We start from the raw sequence: 14,648 nt of genomic DNA, 5'->3' as shown, positions 1-14,648 counted from the left end.
GGGGGGCAGAGATAGCAGGGCGCATGCGCCGAACCCAGCACAACCCGCCGAAGGGGCGGGAAGAAAGGGAGTCGTGCGCAAGCGCGGAGCCCTGCCCAAGCCCTCAAAGGGGCGGGAAGCGGGGACAGAGACCGCCTGGCGCATGCGCCGAGCCCGCACCAGCCCGCGGAGGAGGAGGAGGGGGAGGAAGGAGGAGGAGCTGGGGGTGACGTAACCAGCGGCGCATAAAGGGCCGGTGCCTCGGTCCCGCCCTCCCTTTACGTGGCCCCTTCAGGAGGGCGGTCCCACGCCCCCAGGCGGCGGCTGCGGGTGGTGCAGCCCCTTCTGCCCCGCGGGAAGCAGGTAGGCGGGGAGAGCCCCCTGCTGCTGGTGGTGCCCTGGGTGGGGCACTGCAGAAGGGCTCCTCCTCCATCACAACATAGGCAGGATCCTCAGCAGGGCCCTTTGCCCGAAGCCTCTGAGCAAGACTTCCCTGGAGCGCCCTCCTGCAAAGTCACAAGACCATGCTACCCCCAGCACCCAGCAGAGCTGCAGCGCAGGCAGTTAGCCCCCTACGATACTCTGCCAAGCCCCTGTTTCCCCACCCAGCCCCCTGGCATGGACTCTGTCTTCAGGCCCATAGGCACTGGCAAGGCAGAGACCCATTCCTTCATTCTGCTTCCATGCTCCCGTGTGCCAAGGAAGGGCTCCGAGCTGGGCCAGGTCCCTCCAAGAGTCCTGCATGCTGATAACAGCACCAAAATGATAGATATTATCACAAGAAAAGCCCCAGAGCTCTTGCAACATCACCTTGACACTACTTCATCCTATGCAAACCCTCCAGCCTAACCAGGACCGGGAGCATCAAGCATACACTTTACGGTGCTGTACCTGTAAAGAGATGGTGCCCCCCACACCCCTGCAGCATCTTCCCAGGTGACTCTGGATCCAGGTGTCAGCAGCCGGCTGCCTATTACCAGAGCATCACCCAGCTCCTGGGCTAATACTCAACTACACCTCAGCATCTCTCCCCTTTCAAAAAAGAACAGCCTCTCTCATCCTGTAATATACCTGTGCCACCTTCTATTTTAGCATGTGCCCCACTTCAGTCCATTCTGCCATAAACAGGTGCCTCTTACTAAAAGGACAACGTCACCCCCTCCCCACCCCACAAGGCTGCAACACATGAACAGCCAGAGAAGTAAGTCTACCCAAACCCAACTAGATCTGTCCTCTGTCACTCCACCTTGCTGAAGGCTTCTTTGGTCCCTGCTCCAAGATTGGTAGTGCATAGTCCCCACACTCAACGTACACACTTCTGTGGTTACTGCCATACAGTAATTCAAGATACTCCAAAAACAACACTGTATAATATGCAGATACACCAGAAACAGCTGCTTCTCAAAAAATCATATCTATTCCCCAGTAGCCAAGCACTGTACACCAGCACTGCATGGAAGCTTCCCCACAGTCTGTGCATACATAAGCTGATTTAAAAGGCAATGTGTGGACCCCTGCACATGCACCAGCCAGAGACGGAAAGGACAAAGAATACCCAGAAGATAGCCTGGATATGAAAGCAAGAAAGCAGCAGGTCTCCTTAGTGCTAAAGCATCAAAGGAGCAAGAACAGGCAGAGTACAAGCTGCAGGTTATGATAATGTTGGGGAGGAAACCTCTATGACCAAGGCTAGAAGTCAGACAGCTGCTGGGTTGTGTGAAATTCAGGCATTTATCCTCCCCCCTCGACATTTTTGGATGTCTATATTTTTTTTGTTCCATTTTAGAATATATGGTAAAAAGTGTTTTAGTTTTTTCCAGAACGAATGACTAGATTTCCAGTATCCCATACTCAGTCTAATACCATGCAGTTATTCCTTCTCAGCACCCTATGAGACTACAATTCTTACAGTAAACAGGGACAGTTTACTTCCAGACTGCAACAGCGAACAGGTTTCGTAGCATGCCAGGTCCATCTGCATTACAGACTTGTTCTACATTAGTTGTCCAAGTCTCCCATACCATCTACATTTAAAAGCCCTTATATACGCAATTACCCCACTAAGGAAGATGCTACCGTGCACACAATTTGTATGTAGCTTTTACACAGCAAGCCTATAAAACTGCCCTCAGATGCTCTTTACAAAGACTATCAAACAATTAGCAGATGAAACTCCTCAATAACCTATGGAACTCACCACTGCATGAAGTTATTGAAGCAAACAGCTTGGGAGGGTTCCAGAAAGGATTAGTTGTGTCTATGACTAAGAATAGCATCAGCAGCAAGGCAAGCCAGGATAGCAGTTACAAAGGCTATTATTAATCCACCTGTTTCATAGCATAAGCGGATGAGCAGCTGACGTCAGAAGAAAGTCACCTCCCCCAGTTTCAGCAGGGCAGCACTGCTCATTTAGGTACATCAGGATTGGAAGCGGTCTTCGCCTGAAGTGCACATCATTAGCCACTGGTAGAGACAAGATGGTGAGCAAGAAAGCCTATCACCCAGGTCAATGCAATATATATGCCACACTTCTAATAAATAGCATATGGAGAGCAGACAAAAAGATCTCAGGCTGCCTCTCCATACCATAACCCTTTTTGCTCACCACCTTCATTTTTTTAATCTTTTAACTTGCTTTTTTCGCTATTCCTTACAAAGTTTGCCCAGCTCCTCACCCAACTAATGGGTAGAGTCTCACATTAGAAATATCAGCTTCACTTCATGTGCTGGGAAGATGGTAAAAGGCCTCACATGCTGTGCTGGAGGGTGAGCTACTGATTTCCCCAGACTGCCCAATGTCCACTCTCCCCTTATGGAGAGGACAGATCAGAAGTGCCACTACTGCTTATAGATTTCAACAGCACCAGCAGTTGGGTCCTCAACAAGGCCTTCCAGCAAAGGGGAGTCAGTACCAAGAACCCAACAAGCCTATAGTAAAAAAAATTGTTTGAGGGGAGTGTTTAAAAACTGTTTTTCCCCCAGGAAGAAAGCAGGCACAAGAGATAAATCAAGGACGTCACAGGTCTCTGGGCTTTGCCTTGCATGCTTTCCTTAAAGGCCTCTACCGGCAGAGGAAGCCAGTGATCCAAAGCCATCCAAGGCCTTGTCCTCCAGGCAAAAACAGAAGTGATCAACTATGCACTTTTATTGCTGGCAACAATCAGTCAACCAGACCCACTTCTAATCTATTCATCTAGCCAGGGTGAGAGAAGCACAAGCAAATAGTATAACTGCCCTTATTTTCATTTGGAAGTGTATGTGAATTGGCATATGTAATTACATGCAACAGCAGGGCCTTGGCAGCTATCCCACAGGCCCTTACAGCCCCTAGGCTTGCTGCTCATTTGTCCACAGTGGATGAACAATATGGACACAGAGGTTATTTTAATTAAACTTTTTTCTAAAATTTACTAGCACTTACACTGGACACATCTGTGGCTCAGTAATACAAGAGATGCAGCTCCTGAAAAAGCAGGGATCCTCCAACTCTGATTCAGTTCTCAGGAGGGGGCTGCTCAAAGCACAGGTGCAGAGTGGGAAACAACTGAATCTTCTGCCAGGCCCAAATGGGGAGCTATAGAATGATCTCCGTCCAGCCTAGTGCAAAATGGATTCAACAACATGCTCACTGTGGACCCCAATTAGCAAGAGGGCTGGAAATGAGGCAACTACACCGTCTCCCATCATTGCCATTGCTCGTGCCAGCAACATACATCTTCATCAGTAAGGCAGAGGTGAACTCTGCAGATATGCAAGGGTAAACAGGACTAAACTACCCAAAATTTAAAAGTCTAGGTTTTGGAGAACACTGACGATCCAAGATGCAGGAATGATCTACAAACCATTCAGCTTAAGATGCACACAGTAGTTTACATGTTAAGAGTTCAGCCTTATTTTCAGTTTGTTTACATACAAGGATACTGAAAAGTAGCAACAAGGGACAGTCCTGTCCTCGTATTTCCCACAGGAAACTGATGTCAGAAGGAAAGAGCTAAGTTTCACTTTGTTCCCTCAGAAAGTGAAAGCTTGAAATACATTCAGTGCCACCCAGGATCAGATCAGGAAGCACTCTAGTCACTCTGGAGCTGCTGGTGTTGAAGACAAGGTACTACTCAGCCCTGCAAAATTAGAAGCCTCTGCATAGTTGAATTAAAGCAACAGCACATGTGCACAGCAGACAGACACATCCAGGTGTCATGAATTCCCAGCCATCTATTCATTCCCAAGATTTTGTTCTTACAGTATACCAATTTAAAGGTTTTACAGCTTACAGGAAGCTGAGCTGCCATTCTGCTTGTTCAGGAAGGGGGAGCAGAGATTTCAAAATGAAATAATCAGTATTGATTTACTGCCAGATGGGAAGGGCAGGGGCCAAAAGCAGACATGGCAGAAACAGGAGCAACTTCAACGGACTTCAGAAGGGGCTTATTCCTACTCTCAAAGCTGATCCAAGCTGACTGCAAGTACATTACATACTTCCCCCTTCTCTGTAAATGATACAAATGACATTTTTAGGCTGGAAGGCAAAAAACTGACAGATTATTGACATTGACAGATCAAAATCAAATCCTAAGCCTCAGTATGGAGGAACTGTACTCTCATGGGGGCACCAGAGTGTATGTATAATTAGCACAGTGGAAACTCTCCTACTATTCTTTTCCCAGAGCGTAAAAGTATCTCAAGTGTAGGAAGCAGGAGACCCCAAATCATATTTCACATAGCTCTCCCCATATTACAGCCATAGTGCTGGTCATGCCATGACTCCAAACACCAGATCATCTTTATTTTTAGGCACTTCAGCCCGTGTGCGTGGGGGGGTGAGGTGGAGGGGATTTCTCCCCAGAAATTCTCAGACTCGTTCCTGGAACTTGGGAACAGAACTGGCAGCAAGATAAACACTTCCTGCTTGGATGATATCATCTAAACAATGGGGTGGGGGGAGAAAAGAAAGAACAGATGCTTGCATCACTTTATCATTTTCTACTTTATTACTTCAAATTAACAACCACGATAAAGCTCAAAAAAGTCCAATATTTACACAGGAAAAAAGTACAAAATTCCCCCCCCTCCCAAAGTTCTTCAGGTTTTTTTTTTTCCATTTTTTTAAATTACAAAGTAATAAAAAGTTTTGCTCTTTAATTAAAAAAAGAGAGACAGTAAGAGGGGTAAATAAATTAGGAAAAAAATAAGGGGGAAATAAACAAAAAAAAAGTTGTTAAATAGAAAGGATAAAAACAAAACAAAAACAACACAAGCCCTGCCTGTCCAACCACCCACTGGCTTCATGCTACAGTGTCAGTGCGCCAGGAAGAGGCCATAGGTCGCAGTGGTGATCATTGCCTTTTAAAACCCAAGAAGGTTGGTGTCTTGAGTATTCCTAAAATGTATTTAAAAACTCAAGTGGTGGGGGAGGGAAGAGGGCTGCCAGACACTGGATCTTATTTAGGGTGTGGGCAGAAAGAGACCGAGGATAGGTCATCCTCCCCCAGCAAGACCAGACCCCTGTTTCTGCATGCCCCTCTCCTCCTTGAATCCCACCACTTTCCTCGGTAAAATAAGGGGAATTTAAAAAAAAAAAAATAATAATAATAAAATAAAAACCCTGAACAAAACAAAACAAGAAAACACCACACATGGCCAGACAAAGATCCCACCACCGGGATGGGAAGTGGGTTACAATCTCCCTGTCCTTCAAGCTTGACTTTGCCTCATCCACGCAACTGGATCCCCCTCCAGAAAGAAATCCTTGACACGCTGTGGCTGTTCATATCATTTGCGCCTGCCTGGCACTTCTTACTGCCCGCAACGGTGCTGAGGTGGCATCCAGGGAAAAGAAGCCTCAAAGCATGGGAGGCCTCACCCAAGGCTCCCCTTACAGCTTGCAACCCATTTCTTTTAATGCTTGAGGGGGGAAAAAAAAAGTCAAGACTTCTCCCACCAGTCAAGGCTGGGATTCAAGTCTCAGGAGACTCCTGAAAAACAAATCCACCCCTTGTTCTCGGGGGGGGAAAAAGAAAAAGGAAAAAAAAAAATGAGAGCGCGCGCGCACGCGAGAGAGAAAAAAAAAGACAGAGCACACATGTGCAACAGAGAGAATTAAAATTAAAAAGTTATACTAAAACCATTAATGTCCAAAATAAACCAAAATAAGGGTAGGAAAGTTATTTAAGGGAGGAAAAAGAAGACAGACAGACCAAAACAAGGATGGGGGAAGGAGGGGAGTGAGCCGAGAAGATGGTGGGGCGGAGGGGAGGGGGGAGAGGGGAGGGGAGCTGCACGAAGGCAGGAGAGGTGTTTCTGTAAGACTCCCACGCTGTTGGGTTCTTGGAGGCGCTGATGTCAGGGAACATAGGTGGCAAATCTCAGAATGGTTTCACACCGCTATGGGGGCATCTTGTCTCCTTGACGTTGGCAAAAAAAAAATAAAAAAAATCTGTTTTTGTTGTTGTTTTTTGTCTTTTTATTTTAAGGGTTTTTTGTTGCTGTTTTGGGTTTGTTGTTTTTTGTTTTTTTTTTTTGTTTAAAAGAAAAATACAGTGAAGACACTGCAAGAGAAGGATTGAAAGGGAAGAGAGTTAGAGGAAAGGCAGATCTCCTCACCAGTTCCAATGACAATTTAAGCTTGTTAATCCAAATTACTCCCTGCCTCTAGTTCCACCACCGCCCCACAGAATCATCTCTCTCCAAGAGAGGGGCAACACAGGTCAAACACCCGAACCTCCCCTAAGCACCATCGCGCTATTAAGACCGCACTAATTAGGAAACAATAAAATGGATGCCCACTCTAGGAATAAGAGAGTGGTTTCTACAGCCTTCCTCCACTAGACAGCAATGGAATGAATGTCAACACCTCCCCTCCCATTAACATGACACAGCTGCAGACAGCCACATTGATCTGTTTCTCCAGACATGGTGCCATGTGCCCTTCCCCCTCCCACAGGGACTGTCAATGAAGGATGTGCATCTTGCTTGTCTCTCAACATGACCAAAGAAGAAAAAAAAAAAAAAAAAAAAAAAAGACATTTCACTGGGATAAGTGAGGGAAGGGAAACGCACTGACCCACTACAGCAGCACCCAGGCTTGAAGCTGATAGTTGGCGCCAGACCTTTTCTCCTTGGCGAGACCAGGGGCACCAGGGAGGGCACTCACCTAAGCAAACACTGGTCCGGTGACATCTCTTCTTCACTTCCCAAGGTGATCAAATGGCACACTTGTCTAGAACAGAATAAGGGAGAGTGGGCAGGGGAGGAAGAAGGCTGGGTCTCCCACTTGAGTGCTCTGTACATTCCCCAACCTTGATGCCTCTAATGGACAGTCACGGTAGCCTGAATTCCCAAGAACATGCTGCCCCATGCCATTCTAACCATTAGTCAGGGAGAAAGCCAGAAGATGGCTTGGTCTGGCAGTATCCTGAAAGCCAGGCTAAGAAAAGCTCATCCAGCATCAGCCCCTGGAAAGTCAATAACTACACAGTGGGGAAGAAGGCTTCACACCAGGCACCTTCTTGCAGGAATAGGACATCCCCTTACTAGAGCCAATTCAACAGCCACCAGCTCCCACGGTCCTCTGGGTGCAGCCTGACCGATGCCGTTCTGGACAAGACTCTGGGCAGGGACTCACCTGTGATGCTGAAATCCGTGACACCTCTTGCCGACCTGTGAGGTCAGAGGAGGAGACGTTGGCAGGGGCTCCCCTGTGTAACCTCATGCTGACCTTCCGTTCCCTGTCCACTCGCGAGATTGCCCTGGGGGACGTGTTTCCTACTTAAGGGACAGAGAAAAGAGATACAAGAGACAGGTGTTCAATGCTTCCGATTTTCAGGCTCATGTGCACTTTGGCCCTCCCCCATCTCCATACTCACCAGACTGTTGGATTCGGGAAGTGGGTGTGGAAGCCATGGGCTCAGCGACATTGCGAAGACGATTGGCAGTGGCTCCAGCTGGGGGCCCTGGTGGCAGTGCCCGTGTGGCAGAGCCCCGGAGCTGCCCCATCCGCTCCTCTCGCTCATGTTCTCGCCGCTCCCGATCCATGTCCTCAGGATTCCGGGCCGCTCCCTGAAACAGACACCCCCAGTCCGTGGCACCCTCCGCCATCAGCCAAGAAGAGTGCAAGGCAGCCCTCTCCATCCACCCCCTGCCTAGAAATTGCACCTTCCCTAGGTAAGGTTTAAGGTATGGTCCTAAAAAAGGAGTCCTGCACAACCTTCTCTCTCACCAGGCTTCAATTTCCATGTGTGAAGAAATAGGAGAGGGGAAAGCATGCAATGTTGCAGAAGCTACTGGAATCTAAACAATGCGTTAGACATGGGGCAGACAGCCCCCTTGCCCCAAAGGATACAAGACAGTAGCAACAATCACCAATTAACACCGTCAGCTTGCTCTACACCTACTTACACTGCCCATGTTCTTGCTCATGAACAGTCAGACCTCTCACAGTCAAACTCTCCAACCCAGCCCACCTTGAAGTAGCGTGCCCCACATGACAGCATCTCACTCACAAATTTGAGCATGTTCCAGTCAAAGACATAATCATAGGAGAAGCCCTGGCGGTGGAAGAGGTTGCGGAAAAGCTGTCGCAGGTATGAGTAGTCAGGCTTGTCGTCGAACCGCAGCGAGCGGCAGAAATTGAGGTACGTCGAGAACTCAGCTGGAAAGAGGCAGAGCAACAGTTGGTCATTAAACACCACTCTGCCTCAGTGAGGCACCATAACTTACCCCTGAAATGAATCTCCAGGGGAAGCCAGGAAGGCCAGGACATCTCCCAAAAAAAAGTGCTAGATCAGAAGGGCAGCATTAAGCTACCTTCTCTCCTTGGAGAGCCTCTGCTTTGGGTATGGAAGAATCCACCCAATTCATTTGAGGGAAAATGCCTGCTCACCTCACCTCTTTGGCTGCTTTTCAAACAAGGGGTAGGTCACACACAGTCCCCAGGATATATCAAGGAATAAAGGGAAAGGAGAGACTCTGTCACTACAAAATAGGCAGAACAGAGATGTGGGAGGAAGGGCCTGTGGGGGGAGAACAGGGCCAAAGTAGTCCAGAGCAGCATCGACTATACCCTACCACTAGATGCCACAGCCTCTTCAACACCATGTATGGCAACACAAGGTCCAAACCTCCTTCCATGATAGTTGTCTCTAAACTGGGTCACCCCTAATGTACTAATCACCCAAAATTAGTGCCTAAGAGATTTCCAGGGGGAGTCTCATTTCTACACCACAACGTGTGGTGCTCATGTTCCCTCACCCCCACTCTCTCTTCATTGGCATCATTAGTGCAACTACAATAAACACTGGTTAATTCACCATTGTACCAATTCCCTGCTCCTTCCCCACCCAAAACAATCAACTCTTAATTAACTGATCACGTTTGGATAATTCAACATGATCTGCATTCCCCTTGGAGTGATGAATGAAGCAGAGTTTACTGCCGTTGCTCTCCAACAGGACATGCATCAACATATGCCATGCCCCCCACAGCTATCAGAAGCCAGATTCAGCAGGGCTCCAGCAGATCACACTGCCTCAGTGCCTGATTGCCCAGCTATCCACCCACAGCTTACAGCACTTACAAGGGTATCCTTTGCAGAGCACCTCAATGGGCGTGGACATCTTCTTCTCACTGATACGCTCATATTTTTGGCGCTTGGTGGCAGCCTTGAGGCCCTGCCAGGGCAGCGAGCCTAGGTTGAAATACATGAGCACATAGCCCAAGCTCTCCAGGTCATCACGGCGGCTTTGTTCTGAAGGAGAGAGAGTCACACATGAGGAGGCATGACCAGAGTTGTTTTGGCAGCAGTCACATGGTGTCAGGCTTACACAAGGAACAAGAAACAAATGCTTTTGCTTCCAAAAAGCCTCCTCCGCTCTGATAAATTTATCAAAATAGATATGCCAGAATAATGAGTCCAGTGCAAACCCCCATATGAATATTCTTATTGTGGAATAAAGACTGCTTTTTTTGATTTAGCCAGTTCCACTTTGGAAGCGAGTAATTAGGTCAGCAATTCCCATATGAAGACAGGCTCATTTATGCACAGGCACCTACCCCTGTCCATAGTGCTGTCCTGATGCTACAGACTCCCCACTCCATCATTCCCAGTCAGTGCCACAAACAAGATATCACAACACCCCCCCCTCCACACACCCAGCTCAGAATCCCATTCAAAACTAAGTAGATTAATCATGGTTGGAGCGATTATGGAAGAAAAGGATGGTACTGTTACATCAAGAACAGGCCATGAAATTAATTGGAACGTCTATGTCTCACAGGCCAGAATAAGTGACCTACACAGTCCCTTCTGGCCTTAAATGCTATGACTTCTAAATAATTTAAGATTTTTTCAGATACTTACCTGCCTTTTGGGCTGAAATGATCGAAAGCTCAAAAGGAGTTTATGAATCAGTGTTAAGGTAGGGTTTGAAAAAGATTTTCCCCACCATTCGGACGTGGAAGACGTCACCACCAACTCCAACTCTGGTAGAGGCTGCCCAATATTTACCCACTATAATATTGGTTTTCTTTGCTTCACACACGCAGGCAAGCTAAACTTAAACACGTTTCACACTGGTGTCTGCCTCAGGCTCAGAGGGGGTTTTCTATGCGTTTGTTTGGAAACTTTCAGCTAAAAATGGTCCAGCCATTTCAGAGATGAGGTTAGGGAGAAATATTTTGTTTTGCCCATTTCACCTCCCACTCAGTACAGAAGATGATTCTTCACAATGTTATGTTGCAAAAATCATGCCCTTCCATGCTTTGGAGCTGGGGCTTGAAATTTGTTTTGGGGAAGCAGGGACCAAGGATAAAGTCACCCTGGTCTTCTGCAACCCTGTGGAAATCTGCCCAAGTTATAAGCCTCCAAATATAGCTACAGTTTGTGCACAGTCTGAAGAGGGCTGGTAAAGTTTGTCAGAAAAATTCTGTGAAGATCCAGTCCACACTTGGGATACAGGGGATCAGCAGCTCTTGGCAGCAAGGGACAGGTGAGCCACTAGGCACTAGAACCAAGTATAGGGGTAGAATTTTCTCCTATGTTCTCAATGCTCCCTCTGCTGGCACCCAGAAAGCAAGGAAGAGGAGAAAGCTACAGATCAGAACACAGAAAAAATGAGAAACAAGGAGGGGTGCAGCAGAAAAGAGGGGAGAAGGGAAACATGGAGTCAGATACTGAAGCCAAAAGATTTACAATGATACGGCATACTCCTCTACAGAGCAAATCTTCAGATTCTGTTGCTGGCAGACTAATGTAGCGAGTGGCGAAACCCACTGAAAATGTATTTCACCCCCACCCCTTTCAGAGACCAGTCAGTCCAAAGGATGATAGCCTACTATTTCTGCCACAATTGTTTACTTTGTTAGTTTAACCAAGGACCGTATGTAGCAAAGCAGCGGCCCAAAACTCTACTGATGAACCAAGTGGTGGCCAATCTGGTGTCTGGCAATTTGTTTTTTTTAAGCTTGTTTTAAATTTAGAAAGTATTTAAAGAAACATACACAGACACACAAACAAACCTCTAGGTTAGAAGAACAAGCTAGGCTGCAAAAATCAGACACGCAAATGTTAGAAAATTCCATAATTAGTTTCCGGTGTTATCTTAATTCAATTTAATAACTGGAGTATGTGCAATAAGACAGCCCTTAGCTAAATGAACACAGTCCACTTTTTCCACAGGACCCCACTTTTTTCATTCAGCGCACAGGAAATGGCTACTTCAGGGATGAAGCCAGGTTGAATAGGGAAGTGTGCGTGCATGCATGCACCTTCCTTCATTGGCTGAAGCAGTTAGGCGTGTAATGAATGGGGCAGGAGATTACAGAAAGAAAAGAAGGACAGTCACAGATTAAGATATCTGAATGCTGAGCTAGGACAGTATTGGGCTGTTTCCCTGCCTGGGCCACACACTGCCTGCATGATCCTGGGAAAATCATTTAAAGCAAGCTTTTCCAAGCTCATCCCTTACTGCATGCTCCTTATTTTTGAGATAGGCAAGTTAAAACACTTCTGTCTGATCTACAGAAGTCCTAAGCATTTGGAACTGAAACTATGGCCAAATAGCCATGCTTTTGCACAAGGCATGCTAAAAATGCCTTGGAAACACTGGAAAATATCAGGGTCTGGATGAGCACTAATTTGGGGTGCCCAGATTAATATTTTTGACAGTTTTGGCTTTACTTTTTTCTGTGTCTCACTTTCCCCACTTTAAAATGGGGATTGTACCTTCCAACATCACAAGGTTGATTATATTTTTGGAGCACTTGAAGAAAACAGTAAATATGCCCTTAAGAAAACCAGTAACTGTGCATTCAGTGCAAGGCTTGCATATATGGGTTCACTGAGGCCAAAGCATACACACAAAATGAAGAGAATTAAACAAGGGAGGGGAGGTCCCGTGCAGACTGCTTTGCCCTGGGCCGTGGCCCAAAGTGGGACTCGGCGAACCTGGAAGTGGGACTTCCAGCTTCGCTTTTGCCACATCGACCGGCATGCCGGTTAATAGAGATGCCAGTTAACGAAGTGCCGGATAACACGGCTTTTATTGTATACTGAATAGATACCCATTCACTGAATGAGGCAGGGCCTCTTTGGAAATAGCCAACTGTATAATAAAAGACTATGCTGGAATCCAAACACACACGAGGCTGAATTAAAGAGACGTGGCTAGCCTTACTTCTGCTTGTATGCAATACAGTAAATTTTGGAACACAACAACAGCTATCATTTCAAAAAGTTTGGAGAATAATCTGGGCTTCAGCAAGCAGAAGGGTGAAACAGGGCACAACTGACTAGTAAGCCTCGTCTCTAGTAAGGAGGCTGAGCAGCTCAAACCTCCCTAGTAACCAAATCAAAGGAAGCTATTAATACACCCCCATCTCGTCTCTGCCTGTACAGATCAAAGTGCCGACAGCATGAATGGCTGGAAAAATAAGACAACCTGGCATGCGAAATAAGTTCAGCCTGCAGATGGAAAAAGCATGCAACCCTTCAATGTCTCATGCACACTTTAACTCCATCTTAAAGCTAGACCATGACTGGGGAGGGGAATCCAATACAGCCCCACAAACATAAAATTGTGTTCTTATGCATGGTGTCACTAAAGTTCTCAGTTATGAAGCGCAGTAAGTGAAAGAACAAGTTAAGGACTATTTAGAAAAGCTGGACATATACAAGTCCATGGGGCCGGATGGGCTGCACCTGAGGGTGCTGCGGGAGTTGGCTGATATGACTGCAGAGTCACTGGCCATCATCTTTGAAAACTCATGGAGATCAGGAGAGGTCCTGGATGTTTGGCAAACATAGTGCCCACATTTAAGAAAGGGAAAAAGGATGATCCAGGGAACTACAGAAGTCAGCCTCACTTCAGTTCCTGAAACATCATGGAGCAGATCCTCAAGAAATCCATTTCTAAGCACCTGGATGAGAAGGTGATTAGGAATAGTCAGCATAGATTCACCAAGGGCAAGTCATGCCTTGCCAACCTGATTGCCTTTTATGATGAGACAACTGGCTCTGTGGATGCGGTACAGTCTCCCACAACACTCTCGCAGGCAACCTAGGGAAGTACAGGCTGGATGGATGGACTGCAAGGTGGATAGAAAACTGGCTGGATCGTCGGTCTCAGAGGGTAGTAATCAATGGTGCAATGTCTAGTTGGCAGCTGGTATCAAACAGAGTGCCCCAGGGGTCAGTCTTAGGGCCAGTTTTGTTCGGTATCTTCATCAACGACCTGGAAGATGGCATAGAGTGCACCCTCAGCAAGTTTGCATGTGACACCAAGCTGGGGGGAGTAGTAGATATGCTGAAGGGTAAGGCTAGGATTCAGAGAGAACTGAACAAATTGGAGGATTGGACCAAAAGAAATATCATGAGGTTCAATAAGGACAGGTGCAAAGTCCTGAACTTAGGACGGAACAATCCCATGCACCAGTACAGGCTGGGGGCTGACTGGCTGGACAGCAGCTCTGCAGAAAAGGACCTGGGGGTTACAGTGGACAATAAGCTGAATATGAGCCAACAGTGTGCCCTTGTTGCAAAGAAAGCTAACAGCATACTGGACTGCACTGGTAGGAGTGTTGCCAGCAGATACAGGAAGTGATTATTCACTTCTCTTCAGCACTGGTGAGGCCATATCTGGAGTACTGTGTTCAGTTTTGCGCCCCCCATCCCCCAACTACAGAAAGGATGTGGACAAATTGAAGAGTCAAGCAGAGAACAACAAAAATGGTGAGGGGGCTGGGGGACGTGATGTGTGAGAAAAGGCTGAAGGGGCTTATTTAGTCTAGAGAAGAGAAAAAACAGAGGGGATTTAATAGCAGTCTTCAACTACCTGAACGGGGGCTCCAAAGAGGACAGAGCTAGCTATTTTCAGTGGTGGCAGATGACAGAACAAGAAGCAACCATCTCAAGTTGCAGCAAGGGAAGTTTAGGTTAGATATTAGGAAGAATTTTCTCACTAGGAGGGTAGTAAAACACTTGAACAGGTTATCCAGAGGTGGTGGACCCTCCCCATCCTTGGAGGTTTTCAATACCCAGCTAGACAAAGCCTTGGCTGGGATGATCCAGTTGGAGATGGTCCTGCTTTGGGCAGGGGGTTGGACTAGATGACCTCCTGAGGTCCCTGCCAACCCTCATTTTCTATGGCTATGATTCTAAGACAAAGTCAATACACCCC

General features: G+C 47.0%; 1 protein-coding gene across 3 annotated transcripts in view; it reads right to left on the bottom strand.

Moving 5' to 3' along the window:
• Positions 1–4,944: 4,944 nt before the first annotated feature.
• The window catches only part of CSNK1E (casein kinase 1 epsilon), a 25,420-nt gene continuing 15,716 nt past the window's right edge, over positions 4,945–14,648 (bottom strand). Inside the window, exons 6-11 of one of the 3 annotated variants that reach the window (XM_006029854.3) lie at positions 9,551–9,721; positions 8,478–8,626; positions 7,842–8,034; positions 7,601–7,743; positions 7,130–7,195; positions 4,945–6,524 (exon numbers count right to left, since the gene is read on the bottom strand). In XM_006029854.3, coding sequence (XP_006029916.1) covers positions 7,163–7,195; positions 7,601–7,743; positions 7,842–8,034; positions 8,478–8,626; positions 9,551–9,721 — 689 coding nt within the window. In that variant the 3' untranslated portion in view covers positions 4,945–6,524; positions 7,130–7,162. The remainder of the gene's footprint in view (positions 6,525–7,129; positions 7,196–7,600; positions 7,744–7,841; positions 8,035–8,477; positions 8,627–9,550; positions 9,722–14,648) is intronic. The other 2 variants (XM_006029853.3, XM_025211330.1) reach the window with 2 other exon arrangements.

The sequence above is a fragment of the Alligator sinensis genome, unplaced genomic scaffold (genome assembly GCF_000455745.1).
Source record: "Alligator sinensis unplaced genomic scaffold, ASM45574v1 scaffold215_2, whole genome shotgun sequence".
Taxonomy (NCBI): domain Eukaryota; kingdom Metazoa; phylum Chordata; order Crocodylia; family Alligatoridae; genus Alligator; species Alligator sinensis.
Note: the sequence above shows the minus strand (reverse complement) of the source record. Positions and strands in the feature narration are given on the sequence as shown.